At 32.7% G+C, this 27,612-nt stretch overlaps 2 protein-coding genes and 1 long non-coding RNA gene across 9 annotated transcripts; 2 read left to right on the forward strand and 1 right to left on the reverse strand.

Annotated features, from left to right (window-relative positions):
- Positions 1–1,195: 1,195 nt before the first annotated feature.
- On the reverse strand, positions 1,196–25,804 carry LOC107414736 (DUF21 domain-containing protein At5g52790). The gene is given in 15 exon segments (XM_048470843.2): positions 1,196–1,385; positions 1,548–1,621; positions 1,834–1,909; positions 2,001–2,067; positions 2,070–2,151; positions 22,054–22,140; positions 22,231–22,286; positions 22,289–22,330; positions 22,437–22,539; positions 22,617–22,687; positions 22,842–22,896; positions 22,898–22,930; positions 25,439–25,552; positions 25,638–25,721; positions 25,799–25,804. Coding segments are annotated over 15 exon segments (1,140 nt in total).
- Positions 6,923–12,883, forward strand: LOC107414735 (serrate RNA effector molecule). 2 transcript variants are annotated; one of them, XM_025072172.3, is made up of 12 exons: positions 6,923–7,407; positions 7,536–7,673; positions 7,926–8,343; positions 8,507–8,629; positions 8,721–8,913; positions 9,300–9,357; positions 9,791–9,856; positions 9,979–10,026; positions 10,237–10,305; positions 10,387–11,178; positions 11,259–11,361; positions 12,406–12,883. In XM_025072172.3, exons 3-11 carry the CDS (start codon positions 8,266–8,268, stop codon positions 11,350–11,352), a joined length of 1,521 nt encoding a protein of 506 aa, XP_024927940.3. In that variant the 5' UTR covers positions 6,923–7,407; positions 7,536–7,673; positions 7,926–8,265; the 3' UTR covers positions 11,353–11,361; positions 12,406–12,883. The 2 variants fall into 2 exon arrangements, with proteins under 2 accessions (XP_024927940.3, XP_015878395.3); XM_016022909.4 differs by having other exon boundaries at positions 6,924–7,407; positions 12,388–12,883.
- LOC107414752 (uncharacterized) lies at positions 16,349–21,111 on the forward strand. 6 transcript variants are annotated; one of them, XR_007239543.2, is made up of 5 exons: positions 16,349–16,623; positions 16,984–17,040; positions 17,529–17,575; positions 18,279–19,788; positions 19,947–21,068. It is a non-coding gene; the product is annotated as an uncharacterized LOC107414752 (long non-coding RNA). The 6 variants fall into 6 exon arrangements; XR_007239541.2 differs by having other exon boundaries at positions 16,356–16,623; positions 18,279–20,799; positions 20,888–21,111; XR_007239544.2 differs by having other exon boundaries at positions 16,356–16,623; positions 18,279–20,302; positions 20,650–21,068.
- Positions 25,805–27,612: the final 1,808 nt, after the last annotated feature.

Raw genomic sequence — 27,612 nt, forward strand, 5'->3', positions numbered from 1 at the left:
TGGGGTAACTGTGGATGCAAGCTGAAAGTTTTGCATGGATTTTTCCAGAGAAGGAGACAGAGTTGATCTTATCATTCGGGTTTGAACGTATGAAAAACTATGTGAACGACGTTTGTGAGTGTGTAAATATGTAGAGAGAGCATGTGGGTCTAAGTTTATGCAATGGAGATGAGTACGGGAAGATCTTTTGGGAGATCCTGATGTTAATATTCATGAGTACTATAGGTTGTTTTTTTATTCTGGATAGAGGAAAAAAAGATTAAGTAACATCAAAATCTCTAACAAACTGGTGTCTATTGGACAAAGAGTATAACAGAAAGAGAAAGAAATACTATTCACTTATTTTCTACGTCAATGTATGCATCACTTTTATCCAACATATTTTCCTAGAATACAAAATTGAACTTTTCCTTGTCTTTCCTAAAAAAGAATCACCAAAATGCATTACAAATATTGTTGTTCCTAGAAGTATGTGAAAATCATGACCTTGGGCCCATACAAGTTGTAGGACAAATTAAAATGCAGTATATTAATTTTCTATGATTGAAGCAAGTGAGAGAAAAAAAAAATGCAAAATTCAACCTGCAGTGGGGCCTCCAAGACATCCTCCAGGGTCATAACACCAGCGACTTACTCGTCCAATTTACTTGGAACTGAGTCCAAATCTTTGACTAATATTTTTTCTCCTCCTTGTTGGCATATTTTATACTATGAATGGAAATTGTTGTCTTGCTCCAGCACATTCTTCAGTATTGCACTTGGAATCTCTATCTCGCTTGAATACGAAGGGATACTTCTGTGGAAAAACTGAATTGCTCTTACACAGCAAGTGGAAAAATAAGTCTTGTGCAGTTTAGACCCAAAAGTTTATGAAGTTTCATAATCCCTTCTTGTCAACTTTCAGATATGCAAATTATCTTGCTCACATTAGATTGCAAATGTATATCTATACGTCTCTTGTGACAGTCCAGACCATCCGCATACAGATATTGTCCTCTTTGGGCCTGGGAAATCCTCTTACAACCCAGCCCTCAAGGGTTTAAAACCCGTTTCAGTGGTTAGAGTGAATCCTCTTCCAACCCCTACCTGCCACTCCCACTGGCCCGGGCCTCTCAGGCCCAACCGAGATATTGTCCGCTTTGGAAGCTAGGTGGTGAGCCCAATCCTACCCACATACTTATAAGCCATGCTTCATTCATCTTTCTAACCGATGTGGGATCCCTGCTTCCTTTGGATTAGGACTCATTTTGAGCATGTCAGATTTGTCTACCACATTGATTTCAGTGTTTGGAAAATCCTCCTTAGACTTCACAACAATGGCCATATGGCTTTGACCCTTCAAGAAGTGGTTCAATATATCATACAATGGCCAATTATCATAAACCCTGGTACTGAAGATTATAGAAGTAATATAAATTTCCTATTCTATCTACAGAAAAATAACATCAAGAAGTATCGTAAATGAAATTAATAAATTACTTTGTACAAAAAAATTTCAGAAATTAATTTGCAAAGCTAGATATATAGTAAATAACGAATTCTCATACCTTGGCATTCTTCTCAGGGTCATATATATTACTGGGATTTCATCTTCCAGGTGGCAGAAGATTAAATTCTTAACCTAATTTAGAAAAGGAAAAAATAGGTACAAAGACCAGAGAAAAGTTTTGTAGTGGTCTATTAGACACTGTATACCATATGAAGAGAACATTTCTCGCTATCTTCTTGAAGCATACGTAGAATAATAAGAAATATGTGATTGGTAAACACTAAGTTTTTAATTGAATAATGAAAAACAAGCAGTAGACTAGTTCTAGATTAAAAGTTGGTTACTAGGATGAGGCCGATTATATTCTTTTGACCGCCACAGTAAATAGGAAAATGACTATGATCTTTGCTCATTATTAATTAAACCCATCCTTTGCCTAAGGATAGAATTGAATGGTTTTTCTCAGACTTGGGGCCTAAAAGCTTATCAATTTATAAGAATGAAGTCCAATGAAATAACATACATGTTGAGCTTGGAATTCATATCGAGGTAAAAGGTTTTGGATACAGGTGTTATAGATCTTTAGCAGTTTTCTGTGTTCAATCCATTGCACCAGCGATGATAGCTGTTTCATAATGTGACAATTCTCCACCTTTTCTTGCCTATCAATGTATACTTCTGCATATAAGGCTAAACAACACTTTCCACATGTATACTTGTTAATGAATAGAGGAAGTTAACCTCATTTGCATGCAAAGCCACAAGGAGTAATGCCTATCTTATAAATTTTTTTGCATCTTGGCTTGGTCCCAATAACTTATAATTGTTCATGAAAACGCTTTCAATGCAGTACATGTCTATGAAGTTGATACATATTTACAAAGTGCATCTAGTATTTCAATACCAGTAATTGTCTCTTAGGATTTATTTTAATGCCATTCTTTGTTTTATTTTGAGCATTAAAGTTCTGATCAAATCCAATATTGGAAATTACCTTACTGATTGGATATGACACAGGAAAGAAAAGCAATGCCAGCAATCGAACCAATGCATATAGTTTTGACAGGACCCGCCCCGAGAACCCTCCCTAGGACCTCCCGGGTGATCCCATCTAGGAAAGTCCCATTAGAGAATCCCTAAAAAATATCCAATGGAACCTCACCTTAAAACGTAGATAATCAAACAGCAGTATTAACGTTAAACCTCAATATATATATATATATATAAATAAGTCCATAACCGGCCTACTGTACTATAGGCCATAACTACACATATGAGTACCATGGTCTCTACTGAGTCCCATAATTAAAATCAGAGCATTCTAAGAGTGTCAACAAAGTCTATGAGTACAAATAAGTAATAAATAAGTCCAGAAGATAACAATAGGCGAAGAAAAGATAAATACGGCTGTTGCAGTGGAAGGAAACAAACGATAAGCTATACGCGAGGTAGATTGCTACTAGCTGCCTGGGCCTAGGGGATCGAATTTAAAACAATAAAACATGAGATAAAGAATCTCAATGAGTGGCATAGTATAATGGAAAAGTAATGATTTATTTCTGAAAAATCTTTGTCTCAAGATCTCTCATTCCACTCGTTGAAAAGTTTCCCGTTTAAAAATCATTTCACAAAACCCAAACTTGTACCCTAATTAATATCATAAAAATCGATGCTCAAAAGTATGAATGAACGATCATTGTAATATTATGAAATATTTCAAATCCAGATATAAACATCTGAGCATAAACTATAATAATTACAGTTCCACCAAATAAATATAAAAATGCAGAAATCACCACAATATCTGTAAATCAACAATATATACAAACATATACAATGTACCATACGATGTACTAATATACAAACTGTGGGATACATTCACCTCATAACCCTCAATATATGAACAATGTCGTGGAAATAATAAATAACCGTCGGGACGTACCCAACCTCACGGTCCGTGGCAATAATAAACCGTTGGATGATACCAACCTTACGACACTGTGGTAATAATAATAAACCGTCAGATAAACCCGACCTCACAGTCCGTGGTAAACCCAGTGCACGGTAATATAATATAATATAATATTGATACAAGGTATTGGCATTACATGGTACATCAATTTAAAAATAACCAATACAGTATACATGAAACGATCTTGTAAGATTATATATATACTTTTCCAAACGATACTGTATCATAAATCATAATTTAACATTTAAACTTCCACCGCTTAATTAAATACTTCAAAATCTCAAAACATCATTTCATACGAAAACCAAAAATACCACAGTGAAATATATTCACCAATAACCAATTTTAAGCACAAAAAATTATAAAATATTTGATCATACTTAAAATCATATGATTTTCAATCTGGTTTCTCAAACTAAATAGTTTCCAAAATGATTTAAAATCTCAATTTAATTCCCAAGATATTTAAATACCACAAGTCCATTTATGGACCCATTAAAATTGAAAATCACTTAAAATATTATCAAAAGTCATATAAAATGATAACACATATATGTGAAAGCAAATATTTATTTATGCATAAAACAACATTTCAATCAAATGATATATACGTAAAATATTTAAACCACATATATATATTATACTATATGCCCAAAACATTTAAAAATAATATAACCACTCATAGTACTGTAGATGCTCATGCCTGCTCCTCTACAGGATTTCCTCCAGGCTCAACTCGAGTGCCTGTAATAAAATAAAATATTCCTCAGGCTCCAAACAACTAAACCAGAGACACTTGTATAATCCAAATGTCTCAAAATAATTTACAGTACCACAAAATTGCATAAATTGGACACCGGACAGTCCAATTATACCGCGTGTCCTTGGGACCCGGTACCCAAAATTGGGGATTCTCACTCGAAGCTTAATATTTCGAAATTGAACCCCTATTTAGGTTCTAATATTATCCAATTTCACTAATCTGACTTCAATTCTAACCAATTTAACCACAATCGTCCAAACACAGTCCCAATGTCTCTGAAAATTAGCCAAATAACCCCAAAAATAGAAAAATTATCAAATGACCTCCAAAATTCACAAATTATAAGTCAACGGAAAGCCCAAGAGACAAGAAGTTCACCAGTGGTCTTACCTTGGTCCGGTGACTCCTTCGATGACCGAAAAATTGACGTAAACGTTCGACCGAACTTGAACTTGAGAGATCTCTCAAATGATGGGGATTTTGGGCAATCTAACCATGAAAATGGACTTAGAGGGGTCGAAAATGGTGGGATAGAGGTATGAGTCGAGCTGGGTTGGCCGGAAAACACAAGAAAAGAGGAGAGAGAAATTTTCCGGCCGTCTGGATTCTCCGGCCCGATCTGGGCGCGTTCGGAGACCGGTGGCCATGAAATTTTGTGGCTGAGCTCGTCTCTGTCCCCTGCTCCTCTCTGGCCAGCGCGTGTAGCAAGATGGTGGTCGGAGATGGGTCAAACAGCGTAAACCCGGTTGGAGGTAAAAACAGTCGGTTCAGGCCCGTGGGTCTGAAGTGTTTTTCTCGGGTTTTGGAGAGGAAATGGGTATTTTTGGGCTTTTCTTCCTGTTTGGCACACTTATCGAGGCTTATATAGAGCCTAAATCACTAACAGACAAAAACTGGGGATTGGCTTAGACACTGATTTAAAACTTATGCTTAAAACTTCTCAGAACCATAACTTTTTATCCGTAACTCAGAATTTGGTGTGCCGCCAGTCTATGAACTCGTATCGACGAGATCTACATAATGGTATCTCAGTCAAACCAAAAATATTGGCTATTGAAAAAGTCAACTTGAACCCATATATTATTCACTTGGTCAAACTTAGTCAATTTGATCAAACTTGTTTAATCATGTATATATTTTTTTTTGGTACGGGGTGTTACAGTTTTGTTCCAAAAGTTGGTCCATATCTAGAACACACTACTTGAACTATTGGGTTAAGTTAGTAAACCCAATCTTATCCATATAGGACCCACTGGAGGAGGGGTTTATAGTTAAAGAAGATGATTAGAAATCTATTGGCTTGAAAGATGAAATGCCACTGGAACTCATCCAATAGACTGAACCTTTTGTAATTTTCCCTTTTGAAACAAGAAAACCTCAATGATGACGGTGACAAATGGTGGGTAGTTTCTATTGCAACTCAGGTTGAATTATCCCACTTGCTTCTTTAAGGATGCTTGTCCCCTATGATTGGGATGTTAGTTTACAATCGAATTAGGAGGGTAAGATAAGGGTTATTTGGTTTTGAATGTTAGAAAAATTATATAAAAATATATAATATACATAATAGCAAAGATATAGGCATTCAAATAAAATAAATAAACCCCTTGGAAGGAATAATTATTCTTTTAAAAAAAATTCAAGATTGCTACATTTAGATTATAATATGGATAAATTTCAAAAATATTTTTATCATATTTTGATAAATTTGAATTAAAATAGATTATCATATAGCAAAAATACATAAATAAACATAAAATTAATTTTTTAATTAATTTTTACCAAATTTGAAAATTTTTGGAGAAAAAAATTTAAAAAAGACTACTATTTTTAGATTATAAATTAAAAAAATAAAAATTCAAGATTGCTACTTTTAGATTATAAATTCTTTATGAAATCTATAAAATTCCATTACAATCCGTTAAATCTTTTCTATAACTCATTTTAAATACATTAAACTCTAAATTGAATACACCCACTAAATCTAATTATAATTTAACATGGTTACCAAACATATAATTAATAGGAATGATTATTCCTTTTTTATTTTTTTATTCACATAAATAGATACTTTTACGTTATTAGGAATTATCATTCTTTACACTAAAACGTGGCCTAACAATCTTAAATGTTATTTTACTTTCCTTTCCCTTTCTATTTAAAAAAAACAAAAAAAGGAAGGTATTTATGATATCTTACATTTTTAGTAGGTAATTTTTCTTAGTTTTCAAAAAAACCCGTGAGCATAATTATGCGGAGCTTCCTTGGTACTGTTATTTATACAAATTTCCAATAATAACTTTATCAAAACAATGATAATAATAATAATAAATAAATAAAAAAGATCCAATAATAAATGGGAAGGTTGGATAAGTTTCCTTTGGGCCTTAGATGGATGGAGATTGAATAAAATTCAAGGTGGTTCTTTATACACACCCAACATCTCTTTTTACACATTATTTTTATTTAACCATAAAGTTACTTAAAAACTCTTTGATTTTTCAATTTTTTCCTTCTCAATTACTGACAGTCTCTTTGGCTTAGTGAAAATATTTAGATTGGAAAGGTAAATTACATATGGTTAAAAAAAAAAAAAAAATCAATTTTTTTTGGATATGTAACCATAGAAAAGGGCAAATTTGGAACTTCAAGCCATCAATCCCAAACGTATATATAGCCAGGTCGAAGGCCCAATACCATTTTGTTCAGAGGAAGGAGTCGGTCACACCATCGATTCCATTCCAGTAGCTCAGAAGGCGCTACGTCCTCCTAATTCCTAATAAATTTCTCAAAACCCAGTCCCAAATCCCAAATTCCATTGTGTTTAGAGGAGTCACGGAGTGAGTCACGCCTGATTCCATTCCAATTGAACGGCCGCCTATTTATTAGGGCAAAAGGCTCTCCGTCTTCTAATTCCCAAGCTTCCCAAAACCCAAAACCCTCATAAAACTCGTCTCCCATTGGCGGACAGCCATGAAAGCATCTATATCCACCCCTGCGTCGCCTGGCGAAAGCAGTGCAGAACAGGAGGAAGAGAAGAAAATCCTGGCTGGTGTGAGAAGTTTTGAGGAGATACATGCGTTGCCTAGCGAAAGCAGTGCAGAAGCGGAAGAAAAGAAGGAAGACATCTTATATGTGTCTCATTTGAACAAGTTTTACGAGTTATATATCAAAGGAAACGAGGTATTATTATTTTTTTCCCTATCATATTTTATATACATGTATATATTATTATTATTATTATTATTATTAATTTTTTCTGGTTTCTGTTTTTGCTTTTATATTTTGTTGGCAATTTCTGTCAACAATAGGTTGTCATTCCCCAACAACCATCTTCACCTAGCGAAAGCAGCACAGAACCGGAGGAACTGAAGAGACCACGTCTTGCCGATTTCAGCAGTCGTGAAGAGTATTATCTCGCATACGTGAAGTATCATCAAAGATCCAAGGTATTATTATTATTATTATTATTTTTCCCTATCATATTATATATATTCACTATTCAGACTAATAATCAATCATATTATATTAGAGAGTGGGGTGGGGTTGGGTAGCTGTTGTTGTGTGATTTGTGTGCGTGCTTGCTTATAATCTCTTTGTATTCATGAATGTTTCTGTCTCTCTTTTTCTCATGTGTTATTTATTTATATATTTTTCTGGTTTCTGTTTTTGCTTTCTCTCGTGGTTTCTGTTTTTGTTAGGCTGTCATTCCGAAACCGGAACCTTATCCAGTTTCCGATCGATTCCAGTGGCATCTAAAGTGGCGACTAGGGGGGGGGAAAGAAACTTGATAAACCAAAACCGAAACCCCTCACTGAAACAACATGCGTTCAAAATGATGAGAAGAAACTTGATAAACCGAAACCGAAACCGAAACCATATCCATCACTCACCGAAACATGCGTTCAAAATGCTGAGAAGAAACCTGATAAACCGAAACCTGAACCAAAACCATATGGATGCAATCTATTCCGCACGCCCAAATCATGCATTCGATATCCTGAAGTGGAGGAATGGGAAGTGTCGTCCTCGTCCAAAGAGATGTCGGGGCCATGTCGGGCTGATTTGCATCATGGTAAATATGACAAATATTATGACGAGATTGTGGGCGGATCTGAGGTATTATTTTTTTTCTTTTCTTTTACTATGTGTGCTTTAATCTGTTTGTATTAATGAAATCTTGTCTCTTCTCTCTCTTTCTCTTTTATTTTTCTGGTTTCTGTTTTTGCTTTTATATTTTGCTGGCATATAATATAGTTTATGTAATATCTCTAAACTATAGGGTTTCATTTCGTTCTGTGATCCAACTTCCATGATATTCGGTGGCATCAGGCCATGTTCAGTCGATGGTGAACGCGTTCAAAATGCTGCAAGGGTTGCCATTGAAAAGCATAACGAAACGATGGTAGGTAATTGATTACATACAAATTTTGTGTTGTTATATTTGAAAATAGGCAGTTCTTAGTTGCAATGGAAATTCCGTTTCTGTCTTTCAGGGTGCAAATATAACGCTTAAGGAAATTGTCAGAGCTAATTCACAAATTCAAGATGGTGTGGTGTTCTATTTGACATTGGAAACACTGTGTGGAGATGAAACAGTTTTTAAGGAAGCTGAAGTGCAAGAATACTGGGATGGTCGTTATGAAGTGAGTATTTTCAGAAATGCTATCTACCATTATAAGATACAAGGTAATTCAGTTTCTATCCAAACATAATTAGGCTATTGTTTACACTGTTTTCTCTATTGGAATTTCTACATCCTTTTTTCATATAGTTGTTCTTTTCTTTTCTGCATCTTATTGGTGTCTTCAATGTATCCAAGAGAAACAAAATTGCTGTTTCTTGATCAGTTTTATTTATAATATTAGATCCTAGAAGATTGAAACTTCATTATATTATTGAATTTGACAAATTGGCTTGTAAAGGTGATTGGACTGCATATAAAATGAACTCTCGTTTAGTTTATTCTTTTATTTGTAATTTTATTGGGCTGTAAATGTAACATGAGATTATGTGTATTGGCCTGTGACACTGTTTTGATTCAATGTCCTTCCTTTGGAGTTATTTGTTGGCAGAGTTGGAATTAAACCTTGGCGGTAAGGCTGATTCATCCACTGAAGGGAGTGCACAAAGGTTAGCTTTTATGTCTTCTTGTCTTTTGGTTGTTTGTAAAAGTAAATATAATTGCCATCATTGCGATGGTATATGGAAGAAATAGAGGATATTTACCTTTTTTTTGGAACATACTATATGTGATATATCATCTATTTATCTTAATCGATGTGAGCGAAGATTTGGATGATCTCCATTACACATCTTGTTTTCTTTTAGGTTTGCAGAAAAAGAAGTTTAATATGTTATTGGAAGTTATGAATTTAAAATGGTGGACTCTTTAAGTTTATTTGTGCTTTAAGTCTTTCGTTTCTATGTTTGGCTAATATACTGTTTAGGTGCATGAGCATTTTTGTGTGTGTTGTGGGTTGGGGTTTTGGGGGGGGGGCGGCAGAGGGGCTTTGCTTGGATGAATGGTTATTTTACTGATATTATAATGCAAATGGTCTTATAGGTACCAAAAGTCAGGATCAGGGTCTCAGGAGCTTGATTTTTTCGAAGCTCATAAGGATGAGCAGTGGTACACTTTCTGGTTATGTTTATCTTGTTGTTTTGCGCTTGGTTTATCATGTCCATATGTATTCTTCTTTCCCCCTTTCGGTTTTCTTTCTAACTTTGACTTTGACTTATATGCTGATGAAGGTTCAAAGAGAAATATCATCCTACAAATTTACTTGAAGACTTTCTAAGGTGAGATCTATTGTTTGAATATTGATGATGACTATTATTATTATTATTATTATTACCACTTTAATATGGTCTTAAATAGAGATAAGGGAGAAAGTGAGGGCAGGGTGGGTTTATCTCACTTGCTTTTTTAGTGCTAAAATATGAATAAAGTCGTTTGAGAATTTTAATTGATCTATAATCTGTAATTTATTTGGTATATGATTTTTACAGGAGAAAATTACATGCTCAGATGATTGCAAGGAATTTTTTATCTGATATATCAAGAGGAATATCTGACTTGTATGATCTTTCTTTCCTTCATCTCTGTCATTCTTTCCATCAAATTTGAACTGTTGTAAATATCACATTTTTGTAATGTAGGAGTCCTCGTGCCACCACATTCTATTCTAGCATTGGAGCAGTGAATGGTGCTGGAGAAAGAAGGAAGCATGAATCTTCAGCTGCGCCAAAGGCCCACCCTGTCACTTGTTTGCCTACACGAATACACTCTGATATTGGGCTAGCTAGTGCCCTTGTACGAAAACTTGACACTGAGAAAGGGATTAAAGACAACGTTTTGTGCAATATTAAGTGCTATAGAGAATTTAATCGTGAATCTACGTTTCAAGTTCTTGTTGTCAAATGTTTGAAAACTGAGAGGGTCCTATATGGAGCTCAACTTCTGGACACACTTCTCACATATCTTTGGCGTGTCCATGGTGTAGATTATTATGGCATGATTGAAAGTGATGAACCTGAAGGTTTTAGGCATGTGAGGCCAGATGGTAAAGATCATGGAGAAAGCAGTGAGTCTGGGGATGAGTGGAAAGATAAACTTGTTTTATTTTGGTCTAAAAGGTTGATTGGTCCTGTGAATCGATGGAAACTAAAGCTGAAGGGGAAACTGAAGGGGAAACTGAAGGGGAAACAGAAGGGGAAACCAAAGGGGAAGCTAGATGTGGCAGCCATTGAAGATTCATATAGGTATAAATGTGTTTGCAAAACATATGATGAAACATATGGATGGATGTATGGTTGTGTTGCCCATGGTTGTGAGGAACTTTTCCCTTCGGCTGAATTTGCGCATAAGCATTTGAAGCTAAAGCACCCAGAAGTTGAGATGGAAATCATAACATTATTTCATGAGAAAGTATATAGGCGGAACTACAAGAGGTAAGTTCAAAGTCTCTGTTCGCTGGAACTGTTCGCAGGAATTTGACCCTGAATTGTTAATCACCTTAATATCTTTTCAGTTGTCCAGATGCACTTCATGGCTCGTGGTGGACTGAGATGCCAGCCATTATATGTCAAATGCATTTACCATTGCAGTCTTTTGTGTGCTCCTAAGGAAAATAGGTAATCTGAAATTTGTCTTTCATATTTGTCTTTTATTACTTGCAATCTCCTTCCATTTAGTCGCCTTACCTCCTAACCAAAATAGAGCTGGCATTAAGATAGTTACTTCTATCTGTCCAACTGAAGAATTATTGCTGTAATTGCTCTTTCCAAATCTAGAAATGAAAAGACAAGTAAGACATTTGGACATGCAGCCACACCATGAGTCATTCGAAGTGAAATAGATCGTTATTAAAATACTATAAACTACTTGGAAACTTGGTAATTGAGGAATTTTGTCAATTTTACTCTTCATACATATCAAATGTACGCTTATGTGTTTCAGCTTTTTCTTTACCTCTAATATTGTTCTTTTTTTTTTTTTTTCTTTTTTTTTTTCCCTCTTCGGGTAAGATTCCTCTTATTTCTTTTTCCATGATATGGGTTTCGTTCCTGATCTTGCATAATGGTAAAATCTGCGGGAGTCGTGTAAATAAATAAGCTCCCCCCCCTTTTATTGCATAGAAATCTGGAAGATGGTCTATATTATTAGCATGAATCTTTCTTTCATTTCTTAACTGTATTGATAAGTTTTCAAATCCTTGCTCACGAGTTGTTGGCAGTTACTAAGGGGTGATTAGCATTAGGAGCCTACTGACTGAGATATAATTAGTGGTGAATCCACTTTAGAAACTACCAGATTATAGGCATTAGACCCAGCAAACTTGAAAGTTAAGACCTAGATAGTAACCACCAAAGCAGAATTTTACCAACACTTGCGTGTTTAGGAAACTTTCTACTAACACTTTAACAATAGCACAGGTGATTCCTCTTCTTATAGCAAATTTGTGCAACCAGGAACAATTTATTTGGAGGGAAGCTTTTCCCTTTACAATAATAGGCGCAATCTATTCTTAAATGCACCAAGTTCTAGCTTAACAGGATAGAGTAAAACTTGAAGTAGTGCAGTAGTCCTTAAAATGCATAATAAGCCCCCTCCATTTTGTTGGTGCTTACCGTTATTTATTTTTTTTATTCGTTTTGAAGTTGCTATTTTCATTTAAGGAAGCTAAACTGCAAGAATACTGGGATGGTCGTTATGAAGTGAGTATTTTCAGAAATGCTATCTACCATTATAAGATACAAGGTAATTCAGTTTCTATCCAAACATAAGTAGGCTATTGTTTACACTGTTTTCTCTATTGGAATTTTTACATCTTTTTTTCATATGGTGGTTCTTTTCTTTTCTGCTGGTGTCTTCAATGTATCCAAGAGAAACAAAATTGCTGTTTTTTAATAAGTTTTTATTTATAATATTAGATTCTAGAAGATTGAAACTTGATTATGGTATTGAATTTGACAAATTGGCTTGTAAAGGTGATTGGACTACATATAAAATGATCTCTCGTTTAGTTTATTCTTTTATTTGTAATTTTTTTGGGCCGTAAATGTAACATGAGATTATGTGTATTGGCCTGTGACACTGTTTTGATTCTGTATCCTTCCTTTGGAGTTATTTGTTGGCAGAGTTTATATTATATCATTAATTTTTCTTTCCATAATTATAGGGCATCAATATTTTATCCATCATTTTGTATACTACCATATCAATGTATACTATTTGGTTAATAAATTTAGCATTACTCTCTATATAAACCGGTTTAAAGGGGAGAGATCATGATTACTATAAAAGAAAATACATCAGTTAAGAAATTACCATTGAAAAAAATGAAAATGACTTAATTTATAATAATAAAAGACATGAGTTACAAAAATAATAATAAAAAAGACTTTTTAGGGTTTGGTAAAAAAATAAAAATAAAAAATAAAAAAATAGAAGACATGGGTGGGAAAAAATCCTTAAGCCTTGAAAAGGAAAATATGAGATTAGATTTCTAGACAGTGGGAGCAACTGTATGTAAAAATAAAATGCCAATTTTTTGTTTGAATTTGAAGAAAATAATTAAAAATATAAGAACATTATTAAATTATATAATTTAAATACAACCAAAAAAAAAATTGTAATATAGTACTTTGAATTATGTCAAAACAATATATTTTATGAACTCAGCGAATTCAATTTTTTTTTTTTAAAAGGTGTTTAACAAAGAAATAATACTTTTCAAAAATAGGAAAGAAATAACAAGAAAAAAAAAAGAATTGTAAGTGTTTTTTTTTTAATATGTATTTTATTATTAATATCTAGCATTTGATTTTCTATACATATATATATATATATAAACCTATAAACCAATAAAATAATAATACGTACACATTTGGTAGATAATTTGATTGATTAGATGGTGCTTATAACATTATTCATAATGAATGTGATTATAATAATAGTTTAAGTTTACAAGATGGAAAAAAAATACAATTTAAGATTCAAAAGAAATATAATTAGCTCAAATAAATATCTTCAAAGATTATTGGACAGTACTTTTTTATAACAAATGTGTGTAAGTTTTTTGTTATAGTTTTTAGGTGACAAAGCATATGTATATATATATATTTATTTATTTATTTTTTTGAATATTAGTTGGAGAATATTGCCCAAAAAAAAAAAAAGTAGAAGAAAAGTTTTGAAAAAAATTGAAAATTTGAATGTTATACGTACAAATGATTAAAAATAGGTCTTTTGAAAAGAAAAATATTTAGTGAAGAGGACTTTGAATAAGAGATGCAGTTGCTTAATAAATGGTTACAAGAGAGGATAATTACTTAATAGATGTTAGGAGCGTGCATAAAAATAGACCAACCAATGAAATTATCCAATCCAATTTGTTTGGATTGGTTATTTTAGTGTAATCTAATTGGATTAATTTTGGAATTTAAAAACTGACTATTGATTGGATTTGATTCGATTTCTGAATTGAAAATACAATAAAATTGATCCACGTCAAACTGATTAGAGTATAAATAATAAAAACTTATATATATATATATATATATATATATATATATATATATATATATATATATATATATTTAATTTTACGCTATTATCTCTAATTTAAAATTCAAAAAGCCTAAAAGTTTTTTTAAAAAAATCTCAAAAATTATAAAGAAAAAGTCCAAGCCCAAATAAATGCTAATACTTACTTTTCCTTTATGGTAGAAAATAAATGAGGGGAGAATTAAAGAGATTTAATTATATTGCATTATTAACTTTTATTGAAACCATATACACTTTTAAACGTGGGGGCAAAATAATAAATTATAACTTTTTTCTTTTTCTAAAAATCACTAAACCATTAATATATTTAACAAGACCAAGGTAAAAGCCACTAGATTTTATATATATATATATATATATATATATATATATATTACATAGACAAAGATATGGGAAAATACAATTACCAATTCACCAGAAAAGGTATTTACTAGAACCAAAAAAAAAAAAAAAAAAAGGGGTAAGGGTCTATTCAAAACAAAGCTCATGATATGGTTTCTTTTTTAAAATTTTCAAAACAAAGAAGAACCGTTAATATATTTTTTGAAAATATAAATAAAAGTCAACTGAAAATCCGATTGAGAGAAAAGAAATTAGTATGTCTAATTAAAAACTACACTTTTTTTTTTTTTGATAAAATTAAAAACTGCACTCATTGTTATGTGGTAAAGGTTATATATATATATATATATATATATATAACTTGGTGTCTTGCAAAATGAAGCTTCACAAATTTTCTTCATGTTTTACATTGCCCACCGTAAATTTGGACCAACATTTTAATGAAATATAAAAATTAAGTTTAATTAATTAAAATCAATAATACTATATATATATATATATATATATATACACTGGCCAAAGGCTAAAGGGAGTCTTACTTATTGTAATAAAATTATAAAATGATCCTCCTGCTATCAATGAAGATATGACCCCGTTTCCCATTCATTCTTATTTCTACCAGTTATAGCTTTACATGTGTAGGAGTATGAAAAAGACGAAAAAAAAAAAAAAAAAAAAAAACCAAAATACAAAATTCTCAATTAATTAAATATTTCCAGTACACGATTAGTATTGCGATATGTGAATGTTTTTCCCTTTTTCCACATTTCTGGGTCGATCACTTCCAGTTATCCTCAAACTCATTTTCTGGAAAAATAAAAATAAAGTTTTTTTTTTTAATCATAAACAAAGATTAAAGTTAAAAGGATAAAATAGATTTAATCAAGTTAACATTTTGGATCTTTTCAGCAATATTTTTCTTTATTTTAAAAAATAAAAATAAAAAATTGGCCTAATTGAGAAATTAACGTGTCAAACATAGGGTGATAACGTGTCAAACGATTATTTTGGTTAATATGTACAATAATTATAGTTTTGCGTCGATGGGGTCGCATTAAACATCAATTACTTAACATGGTACGACTAATTAGCTACCTACTAAGGGAATAGAGATCAATATATTGACTACTGACAGTTTTTTTCTTTCTTTTTTTTCAATCAATTACTACTGGCAGGTTTGTTTATTTGCTTATTTTTATTTATTTATTTATTGCTTTTGGTAAAACTCTAAGAAAATGCATTGATTGTTTACAAGTAATTAAAGAATGGTTGGTGAATATCATAAAATATGTATTAACATTTTGGGATCTTTAAAGATTAATTTGTATAAAACAAAAAATAATAATAATAATAATAATAATAAATAATAATTTGTATGACTTTTTTGCCGAGTAACCAATCAATCAGAGCATATAGGACGTTGGATTTTAACTTCCACGAAAGTCGTAATTCTCGGCTTCATGTATTAAGTTCCACTAAAGTATTAATATTTTAATTGCAACTTTGACAAAGATCAGCCACATAATATTATTACATAGAAAGTAACATTAATCAATAATAAAAACAGACTAGAATATTTAAGGAAAATTATCTTAATGAAACAAAGTCATTAATTGTCTGGGAAAGTAATATAGGCATGGAAAAAGCAGTTAAGCATCACTTTCAAACATTTTACCAAAAAAGCAAAGCATCATTTCAAACCAATATAACAGAGCCTGAATGTTCACCAAAAAAATGAAAAGAGAGAGCCTCAAGCCCGTACATATAACCTATGGCCAATCACCGAGGGACAACATTAATGGTCCTCTCTTTCTTTCTCCTCTCTCTACTGCCTCTGCCCTCTGCCGTCTGCCCCTTTAAACTTTGTGCGTACTTCACTCGCTCCCCCTCTTTCTTTCTTGCAATTTCCTCTCAACTTCAAAGGCAAACCGGGAAAACAAAAGGAAACAAAAAATCCGGCAGGCTACATTTTCCAGAGATTTTACGTAATATTCAGGCTTGAAACTTGTTTTTAAAGATCCTGGTCTTCTTCTTCTTATTTTTTTTTCATTTCCTATCATACTATGTCTCTGTCTAGCTTTTGAAATCAATCTCTCTCTCTCTCTCTCTCTCTCTCTGTGTGGAAAACTTCATCTCTTCATGTTTTCGCACTCTAAGTTCTCCAAATAGTTCGTGTTGCAGTATTTGTGATTCAAGCTTTTTCTTACTCAGCTGTATATTTTGATTTTGATTTTATGTACATATATTCTATAGATCTGAACCAAACGAGTCGTTCATAGAAGTACTCAGGTTGCAAACAGCTAATCTTGTGTTTTGTTTTTGTTTTTGTTTTTTCTATTTCCTAGAAAAGCATGGAAGCAAAAGAGCAAAGCTGGTGTGACTTTGATGATTTAGCAAGCTATGTAAGTTTGTCATTCTCTCTCCTCCAAACTCTCTCTCTCTCTCTCTCTCTCTTTTGGAAAATCTTTTTTTCATTTTCTATTTTATTTTCGTTCTGTTAGAAGACGTACGTGTAATTGAAAAAAACTTAGAAGACCAAGAGCTTCAATGAAAAAAACTATACTCCATATTTTTTTGGTGAGAAAATAATTAAATAAAATTTCTAATTTATGTACTGCAAAAATTATATATTATAATCTATATATTTATATACTGAAGAGTAAATAAATAAAAAAAGTACTTTTCAAATATACTTTATGTACTCCAAAATCCTTAAAAAAAAAAAAGTAAATGAATAAATAAATACAAACATTAGATATTAGTTATTATATTCTGATTGGTAGTTTTAAATGATTTTTTTTTTTGGGTTAAAAATTCCAAAATTATTTCGTGTTCAATTTCTACTTTTATTTTAACGAATGTTGATCCTGATTTTATGTATGTTTTATAGAGAGTAACGCTCGTGTGAATTTGGTGATGAAAATGGCTATTTATTAGGTAAGTTTTCTCTCTCTCTCTCTCTATCTCTCTCTCTCTCCCCAAAAGCTGTGCCCTCTTTTTCTAAATGCGCGCTTCTTTCTGTTGATTCCTTTTATTTTTTTACCCTCCCAAACCACACTTGCCGCAAGACACTCACCCCAATATACGCTATAACTGCTGTAAATAGTCATAAGTCACTTTATAAAATATGTGTTAATTTTTTATGTAAATTGTGTGAGGGTGTGACATTAATATATATATATATATATATATATATATACATATATAGTGTAGTTTAGTGTGTATGCTGTGTGCCGTGCATATTTCAGGTTAAAGATAATAACAAAAAATGGTTGTTCAAACCATGTGTATATATATATATATATATTTGGTCTAGAACAAATATATATATATATATATATGTATATGTTTGGTTTTTACTATATATTTATATTTGGTTTTTTGGTGAATATATATTTATATTTGGTTGCTAAGCAGTGCTTGCTCTACATACATGTTGGCCTTAGGATTATACTTTATAGTGCCATTAGATTATTAGTGCATTCTATATTTTTGGACGCATTGTTTATGATGGCTCCTTATTCACGGTCATGCTTTCTGTTATTTAGTAATTGGTTGTCATGGAACAAAGGGAAAGGGTAGTAGAGTGGACGGTAATATTCTGTTATAAAGCCTTTATCTAAAATCAATTTGTTTGCAGGTCTAGATCGTCCTCAGAGAAAAGCAAGGTGAATGTGAAGATAAAGTTGAGAGAACTAAGGTTCCATATCCAAACCAAAATTTTAGCCTCTGCTTTTGATTTGTTTATTTGTTTGTTTCCGTAAAATTAAACTGCAACAATTGAAATTAGAATAAGATCGAAACTAAATGAAAAGCAATTGGCTTCTAATGGCTACTGATACTATCTTACCTTCAGCCTGTTACGGAATCAAAATTCACGAACATTAAAATCTCGTTGCTTCAGCCGGTTTCTACTATGTTTCCTGGCTGTTTCTACTACTTTTCCTTCAGTATCTGTTGGTCGACCTGACATTGTAATGTTACTTCATGCTTAAGATTGGTATAGACGCTGCACCATCGAGTTCATCTTCTTGAAATGGAATCAGATCTTGATATGCGGTTAGATAACATGGATTGGATGAGATGTAGTTTGTTGAGTTAGATTTTTACTATAGGAAATTAAGTGAGTCAAGTATTGATTGGAGAGTTAAATGTAAATGACACATTAAATATCAAATTGACTGATTGGAGAGTTAAATGTAAATGACACATTAAACATCAAATTGACTGTAGTAGTTTTCTAACTTTATTTAATTTAATTTAATTTTTTTAAATACTATTAGTTAATTTTTTTATTTTATTTTTTCAAATTGTTGGACAATTTTAACTTATGATTTCATAGGTATGACTCATTAACTGAATATCGAATAAGAAATCAATCTTGCATGCCAATAGCTTATCAATTTTGCTGAAAGAGAATGAATGCCAATGTAAAGGAAATTTGTTATATTATATTTTTCATTACAAATTCGCAATGGGGGGTAACAATAGAGAAATAATATTATACATTGGCGTTAAAACACCTAGTGCAATTTTACCAAAGATAATATAATATTTATTTATATAAATATTATATTATATAAATATTATATTATATTTGCCAAAATTGCATTAGGTGTTTTAATGCCAATGTACGGATATTCTTTCTTTATTGTTATCCTATTACGGACATGTAATGGAGGCCATAATATAATGAATTTCCTTTACATTGGTATTTGGTCTTTCTCTCATCAAAATCAATAAGCTTTTAGGATGCAAGATTAATTTCTTATTTGGTATTCAGGTAATGAGCCATGCTTATAGAATCATAAGTTGAAACTGCCCAAAAATCTGAATAAACAAAATAAAAAAAATTAATTTATAGCATTTAAAAAACTAAAATAAAATAAATAAAGTTAAAAAACCAACTACAATCAATTTGATGTTTAATGTGCTATTCACATTTAGCCCTCTAATCAATACGTGGCTCACTTAGTTTTCGTGCGGTAAAAATTTGACTCATCAAACTTCATTTCATCAAACTCCATATTATCTAACTGCATATCAAGATCTGATTCCAATTCAGCTAAAGAATTCATTAGAGCTGTTCAAGAGAAGCCAATAATTTGTGCGGTTATTGTGGCTTTTCTCCGGGTGATTTCAGGAAATATGTAAGTTGGGATAAGCTTGATCCCTCCAGATTATTTTGCTTAAATTGTTGTGGTAAAATAATTATTTACTGGTTCACCAGGGAAATATGTTGGTCTAGCTTTTATGTACAGTGAACAACATACTTCAATTATTTATGACATCTTTTCAAAAAGCACAGGCTTGTCACCAAATTAATGTCTCTTAAATTACTATCAAGAATTTGCCCAGTCTTTCTGCCACTGGGAAGGGATATTTATGATCCCATAGAGAAGGGAAATGGCGAAACCGATGATCATGCAATGGTCCTTATGGGATATGGGTGCGACTACAAGGTGTCCAATGGCTGATTGTGCTGGGTTGTGAAGAACTCTAGTGGTGAGACTTTTGGAGAAAATGGGTATGCAAGAATTTTCATAAATGGGAAAGATTGTCTCTCTGATATACCTGACGACTACAAAGAAAGAAAGATTGTCTCTCTGATATACCTGACGACTACAAAGAAATTTGTATGCAAGCCTATGATTTCGGTATAAGGTAATAAATTTAATTTATATTTTTAGCTAGAGGTTAACCTATGATTTCGGTATAAGGTAATAAATTTAATTTATATTTTTAGCTATAGGTTAATAATTTTTTTTTGTGTTAACAGTTATCCATCTTATTTGTATTATAAAATTTATTTTTGGCGCGATATTAATATATATTGTATTAACAGTTATTAAGAGTAGATAGTACGGGACAATAACAAAAGAGCAGCAGCAGGGATTAGGCATATTTGACTCATAGTGGGGATTTAGCCGTTTTGTAGTGTTTCAGGGTGAGCATGCTCACAGCTTGAAGGATGGGGTATGCTGATTTTCAAGGGGTAATTGTTTGTGCAGAGCTCTTCAATGATGTGTATCTCTGCAGGTCCGCAAGCCTGCAACTGGAAAATCGGAGCCTTAGTGTCTGATACATGTCACTTTCATTGTCTTTTCAATTCTCGTATTTTCAATTTGGCGCCTAGAAGTATTATTGGATTGCTAAAGATGGTAGACTCCTAGTAACCAACCTGAGCTGGTTAATATTTTGTCTTTCGATGTTATGCTTTTATAAAATTCCTGATGTGTATTTCTGCAGGTCCGCAAGCTTGCAACTGGAAAATCAGAGCTTTAGTGTCTGATTCCTGTCACTTGCATTGTCTTTTCAATCTTGTGTTTTCAATTTGGTGCCTAGAAATATTATTGGATTGCTAAAAAATGGTAACCAACCAGAGTTGGTTATAACAATCTAAAAGCATTGCCATTGACAATTTGCATAATTGGAAGTAATAAAAGTCAAAGCTGAGTGCATTATTAAATTTACATATTTTGTGGGCTCCTACGCGTTACCTCCACTTGAATACCCTTTAATCTCCAACATAGAGAGTTAAGAGCTTGTGTGGTCTTTCCCCCACCAGCTTTCAGATGGGATAAAATTTTAGGCACTGAATGTGCAATGGCGTCGGGTTGAGCTTTCATGAGGTCTTCCATTTCAAAAATAATGTGGGGAAAAATTGCTGTTTCATTCAATACCTTAAACGTTCTCCAAATAAGTTTGGGTCCTCATGAAAAATTACGACTCCAATATCATAGTGCACCCAAATTATGTCTAAGGTTTGCTTGTAAAATGTAGTAACATTTGTGGGGATTTCATCCTGCTCCAATTCCTCTCCCCAGATTGAACCATTCTCCGAAGATCCTGCTTAATTTTTTTATGATCATTAATTCTATCCAAGTTCTTCTAAATTATCTTCTACATTATCCCCAACCTGATTTACATAAATGTTACTGTTCTTATGGTCAAACATGCAGATGCTTCGGGATAACAGAATGTAGACAGGTCTTACGAGGCCTTGAGTAGCCAGACTAGCTGGAGGCTGTTCCATTCAATGTACAGGATCATCTGAAGCAACCTGCAAGATTAAATTCGAGAACGGAAAATTAAAACATAAAATTATTACAAAAACCATGAGCGACAGGATATTTGAGATGATCTGAGCACATAAAACCGTAATAATTATCAATTATTCTACATTAAAAAAATATCTAATTTAAATTCACGTCATATCAATTTGAATGCCTATACATTATTCCATTATAAAACATAAAATCTATCCTAGAGCTCGCTTAATAATCATGGATTCATCACGCGACCATACTCCATCTTTCCCTGCCTTCAGGACATTAAAACTACGTACAAATTCAGGTGCCAAACATGCAAAATCACATTCATTGCTACTTGCAAATAAAATATCAGAAGCTAACCTCATGTGCATGCAAATCAACTAAAGTCTTTAGCCCAGCTTGTCTTACTAGCACAGAGTGTCTCATTCCAAGCAGCCAATCCAACAGCTGCCACAAAATAAAAACCTTAGGTAATTTGCACTGTCTTGCTATTTGCTAATTGTTTCTTAAACCTTTACTATCATGATGACACCTTACCTTACCAATGGGATATGATATGGGGAAGAAGACCAGAAGAAGCGGTCGACCGAGAAAGACATTTTCGCACCAATACTTAGTCCATACCAAGAACATACATCTTGAGAAAAGATCGACAGAAATTAATAAATAAACAAATTCTAATGAGAGTTATTAATTAAATAGTAAAATTTTGACTTCTTGCTACTGAATAGATATTAAACCACATTCCCTAATACGAATCTCTGCAAATGCCATTACAAGGGTGACTGAGATAGGAATGGCAGCCCAAGATGGAAGAATTTTTGTGTCCAGGAAAATTGTAAGTGCCTTAAAATGATGCAATATTCAACACAATTTACTCAAGAATATAACATTTTTATAATGTAATATATGAAGTGGCATACCTCCATTGACAGTGACTTGCCCATGAGAAGGGTGCATAAAAGCAAGTGCTCATTCTTAACAAGAGGAAAATCTTTGCTGCAGATTAGTATTGGAAAATAAATAAATAAATAAATAGTAATAATAAAAGGAAAAAATGAAAGGTTCAGTGCAATGGTTCATAAAGCTTATAAAATGAATCAAGAAGCTAGTGGTTGCAGAAAGCAATGGACTTTTTAGGTAGCAACCTGCATTTTTCTGGTCTTGGAACTGACCAGATTTAACAAGGCCCTCACGATCAACTTTGGCTGAAGAACAAGAGTCCTAAAGCAATGCCCTGATGCAATACTAGCAGTTACACCTTCTCATATAACATTCCTGAGAGCTGCCAAGAACAAAAATAGAAAAAAAATTAAAAAAAAAAAAAGTTGATAATTTGATATGTGTGAATGAAAATGATTGTTTAAATGACAGAACACAATTTGAAGGCTACATTATCAGTTAGTGTGTAGAGTCATACTCGATGTGAGACAAGAGCACTGTAGAATGGGGTGATTACAGATGCAGGCTTAGAGTTGTTTATGGATTTTCCCATAGAAGGAGAGAGAGTTGATCTTCTTTTTGGTGTTTGAATATATGAAAAACTATGTGAACAACGTTTAGGAGTATGTGAATGTGCAGAGAGAATAGATGGATCAGAATTTCTGTAATGGAGATGAGAGCGGGAAGATCTTCTGGGATATCCTGAAGCAAATCTTTTTGGGTACTGTGAGTTGATTTTTATTCTGGACAGAAAAAATTAAAAAGACTAAAAGTAACATCAAAATCACTGAAAATGGTGTCAATTAGACAACATTTAACAATGCTCATTATTGTGGACATCAATATGTAAGCATCAGTTTTTCCGGGAAAACAGAATTGACCAGCATTAGCTTTTTCTAATAAACTATTATTTCCGCTTAATACTCTATTAAGAATCACCAAGATGCATTTCAGTATTGTTTTTCCCTAGATGTACATGCAAATCATGACCATGAGCAATTATAAATGTATGTCATAATGAAAAGCAGCAAATTAATTTTCTATGATTGAAGCAAGTGAAAATAAACAAAAGAAAAATGCAAAATTCAACCTGTAGTAGGGCCTCCAAAGCATCTTCCTGGGTTATACCAATGACTTCCTCATCCAAATTACTTGGAAGTGATTCTAAATCATTTAGGTGAGATGATTTCTCCTCCTTGTTGCCATATTTTATACTGTGGATGGGATTTTTGTCTTGCTCCATGACATTGAATCTCTATTTCCCTTGATTAAAAAGGGATGCTTCTGTGGAAAAACTGAATTGCTCTTTCTCAGCAAGTGGGAAAATAAGACCTGTGCAGTTTAAGACCCAAAAGTTTATAGGAGTTGAAGTTTAATCTTCCCTTTAAGGTCAACTTTCATAGACGCAAAATTTTTTAGCTCAAGTTTAGCTTGGAAATGCATATCTATACCTTTCTCCGTTGCTTCTTTTGGATACAAAATTGGATTAGGATTCACTTTTAACATATCATATTCGTCTAATGCATAGTTTTCAGTATTGAACATCCTCCTTAGACTTCACAACAATAGCCATATGGCTTTGATACTTCAGGAACTGGTTCAGTATGAAGAATATAGAAGCAATATACTGTTATTATTCCATCTACATACATAACATCAGCAAATGTTGAGCATCAAGTTAATAATATGTTTGTCTGCAAATTTATTTTGCAAAGTTAGATGCAAATTATAATGACTGAGAATCTCCATTTATGAAAGTAGAATTCCCATAACTTGGCATTCTCTTCAGGGTCATATATTTTATGGGGGTTTCATCTTCAGGATGACAGAATATTAAATTCTTAACCTGATTCTGGAAAGTAAAAGAATAATAGGTGTTCTTTTTGGTTACAAAACACCAGAAAAGATTTTTTTTCTTTTTTTGCTGGCCTACTAGATTCTAAATATTACATGAAGAGAACATTTCTCTCTATATGCTTGAAGCAAATGAAGTGTTAGAATATAAGACATGTCTGATAGGCAAAAACTGAGTTTTTTATTAGCAGTAGACTGGTTCTAGATTCCAAAGTTGCTTACCAGAATGGGGCCGATTATATTATTTTGATCACCTGAGTAGATGGGAATACAACTGTGACCCTTGCTTAATATTAAACCCATCATTTGCCTAAAAATAGAATTGAGTGATTTTTTGTAACTTGTAAGAAAATGAAGTAGAAAGGAGAGCATACATGTCAAGCTTGGAATTTATGTCGAGGCAAAAGGTTTCAGATATGGGTGCCATATATAGCATCTATAGTGGTTTCATGATGTGACAATTCCCCACCTTTCCCTAACTATCAATGTCTACTTATGTGTATAAGGCCATAAGCAACACACTCTACATGCATACTTCTTAATTATAGAGGAAGCTAATCTCTTTGCATGCAAAGCCACCAATGTTTTTAGCTCTGCTCATCTTGGACATGCAAAATGTCCTTTCCCAAGATGTAAATCCAGCAGCTGGCACAAAGGATTGGCAAACACATTGTGAATGAATGTTTCTCGCTATAAAGTTATAGATCAAGAAAAAATGCCTCTGATATAACATGTTTTGCATCTTGGCTTAGTCCAATAGCTTATAGTTTTTCAGGCACCTTCAATGCAGCACATGTGAATTCTAGTCTATGAAGTTGTTACATATTTTCTAGTGCTGGTATTTCAATTCCAGTAATTGTCTCTCAGTATTTATTTTAATACCATTCTTTGATTTGCTTTATTTTGGGCATTAAGGTTCCTATCAGATCCAATACAATCTGGAACTTACCTTACTGATTGGATATGATAGTGGAAAGAAGAATAAAGCCAGCAATCGAACCAAGGCGGATTGTTTTGCACCAAGACTTAATCCATATCTAGAACAAACTGCCTGAGGGATGATCTAAAGATGATTGACAAAAAATTCATATAGTCATGTCTTTCGAAACTCATCATTCTAAAGGCATTATAGCCTCTATTGACCTTACCTCCACAAATGCAAGGACAAAGATTCCTGAGATTAAAATAGCAGCCCAAGCAGGGAAAATCGTGTCCATGAAAATGGGAAGTGCCTTCAGAAAATACAAGAAGAGGATTAAATTACTTTAGGATAGATACATGAATATGATGGAAATTATGAGTAGCATACCTCCATTGATTGATACATAAGTGTAAATGCTCGTTCTTAACGAGTGCCATAATCTTTGCTGCAGATCAATAAACAAAGAGAAAAAACATCATTGCTAGGTTAGCTGAAGGAACCAGTTATTGCAGTATTAGTTCTAACAACTAGTTATGAAACCGCATTCTTCTCGGGTTGGGGCTGACCAGCCTTTATTAGGACCACAAGATCAACTTGGTTCAAAGACAGCAGTCCTAGAGCAAGTCCTCATGATGCTTATTCCAGCAAATGACAGAAGGGCCAAAGAAACGGTTAGAAACGTCCAAAATAAAGGTTCACAATAGAGCATTTCATCCCCTCTAATTGTGAACTGAACTGGAAATGAGATGAAAAAGATAACTGAAACAAAGATCACGGAAGCAAGGAACAGTCAAAGGGACAGGCTTTATAGAGATTGATCATTAAGAGACAAAAGGGCAGTCAAGTCCAAAACCCAAAAAGAAGAAAGAATGCTGCTGCATATGTCTCCATGGATCTTAAAGAGGCAAGCAAACTGTTGCTACTGATTATAATAACGATGAAATATATGGGAATATATACCTGTGTTTCTTTCATCACCTATATTTCTTCAAGTTCTGCAGACCTATTACACATTCTTCGATCATTCAAACATAAAATCTTGAACATCTGGTGTAGCTCATAACTGGTATCCCAATTCTACTCTGCCCATCACTAGAATAAACAAGGAAAAACTAGCCAAAACTCCAACTGCAAAGCCACAACTTTGCTGGAATCTGTTGAATATTTTTCTTTGTTGGTTTAGTTTAGTCTGAGTCGTGACAGTGTACACTTCCAGCATAATAAATTTTCACAATTTTATGATTGAAGATCACAAGGACTATTTGACTAAGAGTGAATTATTACTTAAAAAAAAGATATCATTCTGAAGTGTCAATGTTGGGAATAGATTCAAATGGAAAAGAGACTAATTAAACAAGTAAATGAGAATGATAATGGCAGTATTGATGTTATTGAAGGTATGTTTCAATCCTAGTTGTGCCTAATGGTCCGGAAATTCCAACAAATGTCATATTCACCGCAAGTCAATTCTTCACAATTGGCAATATTATTCCTTGCAATCAAAGGTTAATTAACACACACACACACACATGTTATTATAACCAAAAACACACACATATATTTATATATATAGAAGTAAATCAGATGGATCATCTGGATTCTTAAGATTAGTTTATTGTAATGTTGAAAAGCCTTTGGCTTTTAAATGGAATACTGCTCCAAATTATCATCTACGAAGTGTGAAACAGGAAACTGAATATGTGGGGAACATAAAAGTATTTCTTTTGAAGTAAGAGTAACAACAAATACGTGAGTTATTGGGAAGGCCAATTTTTGGCAATTTTTTCAGTAATTGGTCATCTCTTTTGAGGGCATCAAAAACTTCCAAGTATATGTTTTGAATCTAAACAGATTTGATATTAAAAGTTACTTCTGAACTTTAAATTTGTATACAAGTTGTCCGGCATCAACAATAACATAACGTGTTCAACCAAAATTATAAAATAAAATAAAAAAAAAAGACCTTGTTTTTTAAATTTGAATCTTGCACCTCTAATATATATGTACACACACACACACACACATATATATATATATATATATATATATATATATATATATATAAAAAATATGAAATGGTAATTATTTTAACATCACTCAAGTACGAAAGTGTGTCCATCAATTTGTCTTTATATTTATGGGTTGGGCCTTAATTACTTGAAAATTGGCTATAGATCAGCAATTAAACAAAAGAAAATTTA

This window comes from Ziziphus jujuba, chromosome 8 (genome assembly GCF_031755915.1).
Source record: "Ziziphus jujuba cultivar Dongzao chromosome 8, ASM3175591v1".
NCBI lineage: Eukaryota > Viridiplantae > Streptophyta > Magnoliopsida > Rosales > Rhamnaceae > Ziziphus > Ziziphus jujuba.